Source organism: Diorhabda carinulata, chromosome 9 (assembly GCF_026250575.1).
Source record: "Diorhabda carinulata isolate Delta chromosome 9, icDioCari1.1, whole genome shotgun sequence".
In the NCBI taxonomy this organism is placed as follows: domain Eukaryota; kingdom Metazoa; phylum Arthropoda; class Insecta; order Coleoptera; family Chrysomelidae; genus Diorhabda; species Diorhabda carinulata.
In genome coordinates this window covers 23,691,515-23,704,200 of record NC_079468.1, presented here as the reverse complement: position 1 = coordinate 23,704,200, position 12,686 = coordinate 23,691,515, and the positions used below count along the sequence as shown (strand labels likewise).

Sequence of the window (12,686 nt, the reverse complement as noted above, 5' to 3'; positions counted from 1 at the left end):
TTGAAGGATCCCAGTATTCGATTTGGTACGAAATGTAGTCGAATTGACTTCGACTACAACGGAGACTTCATCCGTAACAGGGAATTGGTTGTAGCGATTAATGATTGAGGAAAGTTGTTGTTGGTAAAAGGAATAACAATTTTCAATTATGTTTTTCGTTTTATATATAAAAAATTCATTTTTTGTTAATACACAAATAAAAAAAAGAACGTTTAAAATTTCATATGTACACAATTAAATCGAAATCCTTATATACAAGTCTGATTAATATTAAATAATATACAACCAATTTGATACTGGATTTACTAGTTTATCACTACAATAATTTAATTATCGACACTTTGTACAATTTTAGGGTAAAATCGATGAAAATTTTAGCTTCACTCGCCTTCTTGTGTAGGGAGAGTTATTTCGGATATCTTTTCCGATGAAATGGTTGAAGTTTGGGCAGTAGATTTCACTGCGTTCGGATTGACGACGTGAGCTAATACTTGCCTACTCTGGATACCTGAAAACACACAATTTTAATTTTTTTAAACGAATCAATACGAAGATTCTAGAATGTGATGATAATATATAAAAGAAGGCTCTAATAGCCGGAGGAAGTCAGTGAACTCATTTAGTTTAGTGACAAGTAAACTAAATGGTACTTTCAAATAAATTAGTGTTAGTGAATAGTGTAAGTGTTGGTGTATAAGTGTAAAGTAAGTTTATTTATTTTCAAATAACAGATATTTTTTTAAAAATAAAATTTAACTATCACATTCGAAATATTTATGAAAAAAAAATAATAAAATTAATTATTCCTGCGATTTACCTTTATTTTGTCCCGTAGTTTGAGTGATCGGTATCACTTTGACCCCTTGAAGTGCCTTAATATTAATGGCAGTGCCTTGAAAACCCGCTGGTAGTAAAATTTGCTGAGCTAGTATTTGTCCGCCTTGTCCTTGACTCGCCAAAACGACCCTTTGCGTATTAGCGGCGTTACTCGTCTGTAACCTGACGGGGTGACCCCCGATCATTATGTGTCCCTGAGATACGGTTTGAGTTTGACCAACTTGACCGCTTTTCGTAGACGTAAACATCACTTGTTGAGGAGATTGCACTTTCACTTGGGGACTAAAAACATAAAATTGAAAAAAATTAGATGATGGATATTATTTTACCCGAAACTATGCACATAATAGATAATTTAATGAAACGAGTGTTATCAGTCGTTCAAATGTACTCAGAAATTGAGATGAAATTAGATATCAAATTCTATTTAGACGAAAAAATTATAAACACAATATTTTAGAAAAACATTAATTGTCGTAGCCAGTCCGGCCCTGCTGTTTTTTAACATTTCTAAGTCAATCGAATTAATCCCTACTTTGGTATGTCATATATTATTGTCAATTAGGCAACGTTGCCGAGACATTACTATGAAAATATGAATAAAATAATTAATAACAATAAAGTGAAATTTATTAATCCCAATCTAGATAATATTTTTTGGAAAAAAAAAAGAAAAAACTAAACCAATTAATAATCAACTCAAATTTGACGTTAAAATAATGAAATATTGTAAAAATATGTCGGAAGACACAAAATCAATGCGTTTATTAAATTTTTAAAATTTGTCGCGTTCGAACCAATCCGGTCCTGCTGTTTGTTTACATTGCCCAACTAGTAAAACCGCAACGTTGCCAAGACAATTTTTTGTATGAAAGTAACACGGAAATGTTAAGGTAAGTATTGAAAATCAAATCTGAAAAAATTTATGAAAGTTAATATAAAATTTAAATTAATAATAAAAAATTGGAAGTTATAAAATATAGTGAAAGTATAAAAACAAAAAGTGAATTTGATTTAATTATTATTCATATTATTGTTCCGGTCCAAGCCACACCGGTCCTGACTAATGACAACTATGTAACGTCACATTACCAATATGAATAACGCAACATTGCCAAGTCATTTTAATTGTACGGATATTTAGAAATAAATTTAATAAATATCAACTAACCGTTAAATGAAATTGACTGATCCAAAATAAGATGGAATTTGGGTAAAGTCGAATTATATAAAGAAAATTAACGATAATGATAAAAAATTGAAAAAAAAATAAGAAAGACAAATGTTATTATCGCATCCTTAACCAGTCCGGTCCTGCGGTTTATTTACTTATCCCCTACCGATTTCATTCATTTACATTAACGATATAAATAACGCAACGTTGCCAAGTCATTTTAGTTGTAGGAAAATATAAAGATGAATTTTTTTATTTTAAAATATAACTTTGGAAAAAAAGTAAACCTTAAAGTATTGATAAAAAGTGCCAAAAACATAAAAATCCGAATCTATAGAAATGTAATACAATTAACGATAAAAAATTCTAAAAAAAAAAAAATAACAAAGACAAATGTTATTATCGCATCCTTAACCAGTCCGGTCCTGCGGTTTGTTTACTTATCCCTTACCGATTTCATTCATTCATTTACATTAACGATATAAATAACGCGACGTTGCCAAGTCATTTTAGTTGTAGGAAAATATAAAGATGAATTTTTTTATTTTAAAATATAACTTTGGAAAAAAAGTAAACCTTAAAGTATTGATAAAAAGTGCCAAAAACATAAAAATTCGAATCTATAGAAATGTAATACAATTAACGATAAAAAATTCTAAAAAAAAAAAATAACAAAGACAAATGTTATTATCGCATCCTTAACCAGTCCGGTCCTGCGGTTTGTTTACTTATCCCCTACCGATTTCATTCATTCATTTACATTAACGATATAAATAACGCAACGTTGCCAAGTCATTTTAGTTGTAGGAAAATATAAAGATAAATTTTTTATTTTACAATATAATCACACCCAAACGGGATTAAATTAATTATAAAATCGAATTAAATACGTACATACCTGAAAACAATGTTGGGTTGATTAATAATATTAATATTATTACCAACCGATTGTTGACCGCCGACGTTATTTCCAGTACTCTTCAAAGCGTTCTGCAGTACTAACGAACGCGCCGAACTACCAGACTGAGTTTGCAAAATAACGTTCTGTCCTTGTATATTCTGAATGGCGCCGCCCTTGCTGCTGGCCAATAGAATCGGTTTACCACCCAAATGTCCCAAATTGAGGTTAGCCGCGTTCACCATCCTAATGGTGTTGGTATTCCCGGTAACGTTCAAAGTTAGAGACTTGGGGGTATTCTTCCCGGCGGGTATCCGTATTTGATTCGATTGGCCCACCAACAGTTTCGGGTGAACGGTCTTTTGACCGTCGATTCCTTGGATTAATTTGGCGTTTATCAACTGTTGGTTGGTTTTCGTGTTGATTTTCGTCAGGGTTTGAGTTTTGTTGATCGATCGCGAGGAACTTTTCGTAACCGTGGCGGATGATGTCGAAGTCGTACTCTGGGATGCCACGACGAATTTCGGTTGGGTCGTTAATGTCAGTATATTATTTTGAGATCCTACGGTTAATTGATTCAAGGCGTTCGATTTCGAAGAACCGGTTAAATGGATCAAATTTTGTTGACCCGATTTCGAACCTGATACTCTTAGAGTAGTACCTGTAGGATAATTGAGGAAAAAAAATTTTTTTAAAATCACTTATATTCGAAAAATGTCATTAAAAAATACAAATCTACTACCATAACGAAAAATTGACATTATGTTATTTTTCTCATAAAACTAGAACCAACAAAAATCGGTAAAGCCTCAAAATTAATGAAAAAACGCTAAAAATGTTTCAAAAAGCGAATTTTAATTTCAATTATTATTATAACATCCAAGTCGGTCCGGTCCTGTAGTTTGTTTACATTCTGATTCATTAGGAAATACGTCACATTAAGAATACGAGTAACGCAACGTTGCCAAGTCAATTTTAATTTAGGGAAAAAAGTGACAAATAACAAAAAACGAAGGAAATTGCAAAAAGCTGGAAAAAATGGAGATTAAATAAGAATTAAATTCACAAAAAGCTAGATGAACCAATTGAGAACTGATAGAACTATAAAAAAATTGGAATTATGGGAAAAAGTCTCAGAAACTAATAAATTGAATCAATTGCGCATATTCCAAAATTAAATTTGATTAAGCTTTTATTTATTATTGAAATTATCATTTTTCAAGTTATACTCGCTTTGAAGTCAGTCCGATCCTGTTGTTTGTTTACATTATCGTTGTAACATGATTCGTTAAGAAATACGTCACAATAATACAAGTAACGCAACGTTGCCAAGTCAATTTTAATTTAGGTAAATATTATTAAAAGTTAACTTTTAACAAAAAAGGTAACAAATTACACAAAAAAACGAAGGAAATTGCAAAAAGCTGGAAAAAATGGAGATTAAATAAGAATTAAATTCACAAAAAACTAGATGAATCAATTGAGAGCTGATAGAACTATAAAAAAAAATTGGAATTATGAGAAAAAGTCTCAGAAACTAATAAATTGAATCACTTGCGCATATTCCAAAATTAAATTTGATTAAGATTATATTTTTTGTTGAAATTATCATTTTTCAAGTTACGGTCGCTTTTAAGTCAGTCCGGTCCTGCAGTTTGTTTACATTACCGAAGTAACGTGACCCATTAGGAATTTCGGTAACGCAACGTTGCCAAGTCAATTTAAATTTAGAGAAATGTTATGAAAGCCAGTTTTAAACAAAAAAAAGTGACATAACAAAAAACCAAGGGAATATTTGAAAAGAATCTCGACGAAGCAACGTGGCCAAGCAAATTATTTAACCGATAAGTTGAAAATTTAAAATAAATTGATATTTATTTACCTTGACTTAAAACACTCGTTTGTTTCTGTTGAGGCAATAAACTTTCCACCGATATAACTTGTCCTGCGGCGTTAGTCAATACTTTAGCCACTACGGGCGTTTGAGCGGAATTGCCAGATTTCGTCAAATCTGAAATTAAACATTAACAACAACAACAATAATAAATTTTAAATAAATAAAATAATCGAGTACCTGCTGTAATTTTTTGATGGGCGACGACGTGCGTACTGACCGGCACCATTCCAGATTTTTGCACATTAATCAATCCCGTCTTCTGCTTCAATATGATCTGTTGCGGATTAGCCAACAAACCGGAATTCGGCAAAAGTTTCTGTTTTATAGTTTGCAGGATTTGTTGTTGTTGCGCTTGACTCAAATTACTTTGCGATTTGATCTGCAAACTCGGTTGACCGACTATCTGATCCGATTTGGTCACCGATACGGTCACTATGTTGGTCTGATCGACGCCCGGATCCCCCGGAGCGCCGGTTAGGGGACTCAGACCGACGTTACTCGTCGGCGAGGCCCTCAACAGAGTCACGTTCTTCACGTTCTGTAATTGCAGGATCTGTTGTTGGACGCTGACCGGTACTTTCATTTTCTCCTGTTGGTTTTCCGATGATTCTCCTTGGTTCTGCTTTTGGACCAGGAGTTGCTTCTGTTGAGCGGCGATCGTTTGGAGAAACTGTTGGGTTACCACTTGACCTATTTGTTTATTTGGGGCGGTACGTTGATCTTGGATTTGTTTTATCAACTGCGCGTTCGTGGTTGGTATTATAAGGGACTTTCCGTGGGACGGAGATAGGATTTTAACTAAACTTTTACCTAGAATTAAAAAAAAAAACGTTATGATTAAGTAATAGTCCGGGAGACCTAAGCTATTGTTGGAAATACCTCAAAAAATAAAATTGATTGATAGAGGACCAAATTTTAAGCAAAAAAAAATGTTTTTTTGAAAAATTGATAATTTTTTAGATGAAAACTTGAATTTTCTTGAAAATATTTTATCAAAAAAGTGTAAGAAACAAAAATGAGGCTTATAAAAAAGCAAAGAAATTGATTTATTTTAAATTTAGGTATAACACAAACAGAATTATGATTTGAATATTTTTATCGAACGAATATTTTTTTAAAATTCAAATAAAAGAAAATCGGTCAACTTTTCGAGGTATTTGCATATAATCTTTTTCAAAGTACTTTTAAAAAGCTTGAAAATGAGAGTTATTAGAACTCCCTAGCATTAAAACGTACCCTAACGAATGACCGATACAATTTTCGAACCCTTTAAAAGTTGCCCCTCACAAAATAGAGGGCTAAAAAAATTTATAAACTTATAGGTTATAAAATTCCCTATAAATCTACGTTTTGAGCGACTAATTTGCTTGAAAATTAATCGAGATAAGGCCAAAAAACTAGATAAAACGCTTTTCCGGATCCTTTCTAACCTCTTTTGATACTCGAAGTAATTTTTCCATCATCATTTATATTTTTAAGGACTTTTCATTGTTTTCATTTCATTATCCTTCTGTAATAATCACCAATTGGAAATATCCATGCTGTCATTAATTTTTTTTGTCTTTTCCTTCCATTCTTCCATTTTATTCACTTCTGACTCTCTTTTTTCACTTTTTTTTTCTTTGAACTTGTCCGTTCAAATACATTAACCACATTTACATAGTTTTCCATCCAGTAAGTGATTTTTCTTATTAATAATCCTCTAGGATCTTTCTCTATCGGTACAACCTATCCTCAACACTTTTCCGGTTCCTTTCTAACCTCATTTGATACTCTCGAAGTAATTTTTCCATCATCATCTATATTTTTAAGGACTTTTCATTGTTTTCATTTCATTATCCTTCTGTAATCATCAACAATTGAAAATATCAAAGCTGTCATTATTTTTATTTTTTCTTTTCCTTCCTTTTTGCTTTTTCTTTCTTTGAACTTATCCGTTCAAATACATTAACCACATTTACATAGTTTTCCATCCAGTAAGTGATTTTTCATTATTGAAAGACCCATTATCCTTCTCCAGCGGTCACCAATTGGAAATATCAATGCGGTCAATATATCTGTTCACTATTTCTCATTATTCACTTCCATTTTGTTTCTAATTGATTATAAATCGTTTCATTACTTTTACAATTTCCACTTACTACCATCAAACTTCTTCTTTATCTAAAATAAATTGTATATTTACCACTTTTCAATGTCGGACTTGCCACCCTATTCTGGATAATTGTCTGGAAAGTCTTGTTGATATCCGTATCTTCTTTGGTCTGTTTCAAAGTGATATTCGAAGCTGCTGCAAGCGGTGGTGGTTCGTCTGATATCACAGGTTTAGATTGCAGGACACTTTCTTGAATATGAACTTGAGTTTTGGGTAAATTATTGCTTAACAACAAACTCGTACCTAAAAAATAAATTATAATAACTAGATTTAATGTAATACGTAATTAACTTACCCTTCTGGGGTGCTGTAACGGTTATTAAATTTGGCAGTGGAGGATTTTGAACTTGCGCCGTTGTCATTGTGACGCTAGTTCGTCTTTGGGTAGTTTCTTGCAAAGGTGGTGGTTGTAGGGGAGCTGGAGGTGCAGTCGGGGTTGTTTCTGATTTTACTGTTTTTACAGGTTTCTCCGGACTCTGTTTTCCTTTAGATTTCGAACTAGGTTTCTTATGTACTTTCTTATTCGTTTTATTAACTCCTGAAAATAAAATATTAATTTATTCATATATACGGGGTAGATAAAAATATCTAACTGACAAACAAGTTACTCACTCTGTATATACCGTAATCTAATAATAAAAATTACCTTGATATTGTTGATGTATTCTTTCGAAATCTTCTTCTGTTCTATTTCTATGTAAATAAATCCAAATTTTTTTCTTTGGATCATATTTAACGCAAGGATCCCATTGAGTGTGCATCCTGTCTAATGCTCCGGATACGACTGATTGTAGAACGTTATCCGGTGCGGTGCTGGAAATATACTGAGAGGATTTTAATAATTCACAAATTTCCGCTCTGGTGCCTTCGCCGTTTGGAAGTCTTGCAGCCGCGTCTCTAACTAATGACAAAATAGTTACGAAATTTGGTCTATCGGCAGATAACATGGTATGTCCTCTGGCTTTACTGTTACCCACCGCAGGATTATATATGCCTTTAATTGGTCCTACCACTGATTCATAGTTGTTACAACGATATGTGAATGCCTTGTGAGGGTTGTCGTATCTAATAATAAAAAATAATAATATGTAATATGTATTTTACAAATTTATCATCCTGTATCTCAGAAACTAACAGGATGAAAAAAATTGTTTTTTTGTAAAAGTAAAATACTACAATACACGAACCTATATACATATCATGTATTTTTTAAAAACTTGGAGAAATAACAAAAAATCACTATGGTACATTTGAACTACTGATTATTATGTTTCAAGTTAAGCATAAAAAAATAAATTAAAAAAAAATTGGTGATGATGAAATGAAATATTTGATGATCTCTAAACTAATACACAGTTAAAATTATGAAGATAACAAAGATTCTAAGACTCTAGAAGCAAGATAATCGAAGATAGTGCTATACTCAACTCGGTTTTGATTAAAATGAAAATGTAGGTGAAAGCGGAAACAGAAAAATATATTTTACAAGATTCAACAATTGAAATGTTCCCTAATGCAAAAAATAAAAGGATCTATAGATGAGAATGCAAAGAAAAAATGTAGAAAGAGAACCAGTTCTGGATCTATAAGAACCAATATACCAATACATGAATAAAATAATGATTTTGAACGAAATGAAGAACGATATATAAGAAAATTAATTCAAAAGAAAAATGGAAGAGGAAAAATTGATTTGATAGGACGAAATATTTATAAAAAGAAATAAAACTCACCTTCTCCGTTCTTGTTCCCTGAAAGTTTTAATTTCCTCCGGCGTAGCCTTCCTAACTGTCCAAGTTGTGGGGTACCTCGGCGGCGGTGGACTGCTAGATCTATCAGTTATATCCACGTCTAATTCTTCTTTATTCGACGACAAATATTTACCGTCAGATTTATGTTCCAACCAAAAACTACACAAACAACTCAACAGATTATCGGAATCCCTTCCGGCCCCTATCCATTGATAAACGTCCAAATTGGATTTGTATTCCATGTAAGGAACGAAATCGTCAGGTTGTTCGGAAGCGTTACCGCACAAAAAAGTTATCGCCGACGGTAGTATCCCGATCCAATTGTCGGTGCTGCTGTACCAATCGTTCAGAGGACTTATGGGGTTTTCCTGCCAAGTTTTTAGTCTTTCCTGTAACGTGTACATGTTCATTCTGTGATCGCAAGTCGAACATATCACGTCTCTAATTAACGAAAAGAAATTGGCGTGCGTATCTTGCATCAATTCCGGTTTATTATTCAATTCCAATATATCTATATCGGAATTATCTAAATCTATTGGTATATTCATAACGTCGATTCCGTCTAGATCTTCCACGCAAGCCGGGGTGATTTTACCGTATTGAGTAATACTGTTTATAGGTTGGAGTACGTTTGAACTACTGGGCATCGATTCGTTGTTATTAGTAGTTGCAGTTTCTTTTTTGATATCGGTTTTGGTGTGTTTCAATTTGATTTTGTGTTTTGTTTTAGATACGGTATTATCCATAATAGAGTCGGAATCCGAATCTGAATTAGAACTGTGATCATCGTAATTCGATTTAAATTTATTGTTAATACTGTACGACGAATGTTCCGATGGTTTCCTCGATTCCTTTTTGATTTTTTTCCTGTTGATCGATTTCGATTCCGGTAAGTGTTTAGTAATCATCGGCATATTTTTATTATAAGGTAATTGTGTCCTATTGATTATATCCGTTAACGTAAATCCTTTTATGTTCAATTCGGGATCGTCAGGAGAGTTCAATTTCCTTTTTTTGTGTTGGTAAATCATGTTTTTATAAGATTCGTCATTTATATAAAACGGATTGAAATTGGGGGTGATGTATCTTTCTAAATCTACTTGTGAACCATTCAATTTCGTAAACATGGTGGAACAATGGAATTCTTCCTTCGAATTATTCAAACTATTCCTAATACTATTGAGATGCCTTTTTTGTTTCCTGGATAACGATGTAGGCGGTCCTTCTGGATAATTTTCGTCCGAAGAACAACCTGTATCGTCTGTTTTAGATTTAATCGATTGCAAAGTTTGAAAATAGCGCCTCTTCGTTCTATACGAAACGTAGTCTACGTTAATCTTTCTCTTTTCTTGCTTGGGATCCACTCCCGGTGGTAAATTTCTTACTTGAGAAAGAAGTTTATCTCGAGATTCTATTATGTCATCTTTTAGCTGCTTCCTAAACATCTTGTACCTAAAACAACAATTTTATTAAAAATTTTTGTATTTAAACAAAAAATCATTGAAAAGTTACAGAAAAAAATACTCCTCGCACAATATTCTTGACAATAAATGTATCTGACTATAGATATAGATGTTAAACATGGAAAACGATAAGAAAACAGACACAATATGAATATATACAGCTGAAAAGAATCATAAAATGGAAATATACCAAAAGTAAGACCTAGTAAATAAAACACTAACAAATACTGGGCAAAAAAAGATAGTAACAACTAGAAAACGAATACTGAGCCATTTTAAATCATGAAATAAGGATCCATATGGAGGGAAAATACATATAAACACTTATTGAGGGGGAAACATCCCTTAAATATGTTGAAACAAATCATAAAATGAAAATATATCAAAAGGAATACCTAGTAAACAGAAGACCTGCAAATACTGGATGTAATGGATTGGAGAGAAATAGTAAGACAATGAAATGGTGATAAATGTGACAAAAATTACAAGAAAACCAATTTTGATCATTCTAAATCATTAAATAAGGATCCATATGGAGGGAAAATACATAGAAACACTTATAGAGGGGGAAAAGTCCCTTAAATCTGTTAAAAGAAATCATAAAATGAAAATATACCAAGAGGAAGACCCAATAAAGAAACACATGCAAATACTGTAATGAGAGAAATGGTGAAAGAAAGAAAATAAGGTGAAAATGTAGAATAAGAATGAAGAAATTAATAAGAAAAGCACATCAAGCGGTTTATGCTTCTTTAAGAATTATTTATATTAAAATACAATGAAAAAAGTGATTTTTTTAAGCAATATTATCAATAAAAATACCTGTATTTAGATTCATTTCTTTCGGCTTTCCTAATAATCTTCCTCATACGTGCAATGTCCGGTCTAAAGTATCCTGCTTTCAAATCATCGTGAAATTTAACTAATGGACTAGTAAATTTGAAAACTTCAAAATCAAACAACCTCTGTAAAGTTTTCGTTTTTTCCAGTTCATCATCTTCGGGAAAATTTGGTAGGAAAGTTTGTAGATGTTGTCTATTTTCTTCGGAAAGTGAGTTCCAAGTCTCAGTAGACAGGATTTCCCTAAATAAGTCTTGTCTTTCACATAAACCTTGCGGTAATTGAATTTTTACGTTTCCTATTTGAGCTATTTCCATACCATCATCTTCGGAACTTTCTGTACTGTAATCTGATGATGATGTCTCTTCACTACTTGAATTATCCATAGTTTTAATTTATATTTTCCTAAAAAATGGTTCCATGGAAACGAAAATATAACAACAATTAGATTAGTAGAAACATAATCTATTAATAAATGAAAAAATTTATATTTAATCCCTTCCAATTCACTTTTGGTGATGAAAAATATTTAGTTGTGATCATGTAAATAAAAATAAAGTAGAAATTGATGGTAGAATAGTGTACAAACATTATGATTAACCTTTGGTTGTAAATTTCAATAATATCATATAAAAACACAAAATCCAAGTCTATTAAATGAAATACTCACATGTATATGAATATTATTACCGTGTAGTTACTTAATATAAGACCATTTTATCTTTAATTCAAATGAATAGTATGTACTTGTAAATATTAATGAGAATCTTCAACAGTTTCCGCGATACCTTTCACATTACATAAACTATTGCACCGATTATTTATTGAAATTCAATCTAGTTCAAATTCCAAGAGAAAAGTTCCACATTTAAACGCCGTTGATAAAAAACTCGTACCTACTCACATTGATTATAGATATTTTTAGGTTAAGTAAAACATAGGGCTTTTCGACCCTATCGTATTCAAACTTATATAAAACGATATGCCAGAGTAGAATATATATAATAAAATTTTGATTCATAGGTTCATGACCCTTAAAAACGAATTTTCCAAAAAAGTAACAAATCCGCGATCTACAAAATTAGAACATTCATGACTGAAAATAATTTAATACTTAATCAAGGTCACCTTTAATACGAAACAGGCAAAATTACAGTTAAATACGCTTTGAGTGTAATTCAGACATATTAATTACTAATTTTATATGACGATAGAGGTACCATCAATAAACAAACGAGTTTGATTTGAAAAGGCGGGGGAGGGGACGCGAAGACATTTTAAAAAATCCACTCTACACACCTAGTTGTTGAGCTATGTTTTTTCCCGAAATATCTCAGCCGCACTCACTTTTAACTCGTAATATACAGGCACGCCTGCATTGCGGATATAGATATACCAAAACAACGCATATTCACCTCTAACGACTCGCCGCGAAACCATTTTGGTAGAAGCCATCAAGAGCAAAACTCGATTATGATTACAATAAATTTACACCGAAAATAACGATAATCTATCATAAATAGCAAACTGGTGGATTCCTTAATTCTTATAAAACTGTTTTATCAATAAATCATAAGTTTTAAATATATATTTATATAAAAAAATCATGAAATAAAATAAGTAAATTCCGGCATTTAAATAACATTTAGGGTTTTGAATAGTTATAATGTT

At 31.9% G+C, this 12,686-nt stretch overlaps 1 protein-coding gene across 5 annotated transcripts; it reads right to left on the bottom strand.

Moving 5' to 3' along the window:
- Positions 1–149: 149 nt before the first annotated feature.
- Positions 150–12,622, bottom strand: LOC130898337 (nuclear factor related to kappa-B-binding protein). Of its 5 annotated transcripts, none has more exons than XM_057807577.1 (12): positions 12,315–12,622; positions 11,686–11,911; positions 10,998–11,420; positions 8,695–10,164; positions 7,608–8,026; positions 7,257–7,499; positions 6,992–7,204; positions 4,984–5,616; positions 4,792–4,920; positions 2,910–3,570; positions 818–1,119; positions 150–508 (listed from the first exon to the last, which is right to left on the bottom strand). In XM_057807577.1, exons 3-12 carry the CDS (start codon positions 11,399–11,401, stop codon positions 381–383), a joined length of 4,602 nt encoding a protein of 1,533 aa, XP_057663560.1. In that variant the 5' UTR covers positions 11,402–11,420; positions 11,686–11,911; positions 12,315–12,622; the 3' UTR covers positions 150–380. The 5 variants fall into 5 exon arrangements, with proteins under 5 accessions (XP_057663560.1, XP_057663559.1, XP_057663558.1 ...); XM_057807576.1 differs by lacking the exon at positions 12,315–12,622 and adding an exon at positions 12,144–12,266 and having other exon boundaries at positions 11,686–12,088; XM_057807575.1 differs by lacking the exon at positions 11,686–11,911.
- Positions 12,623–12,686: the final 64 nt, after the last annotated feature.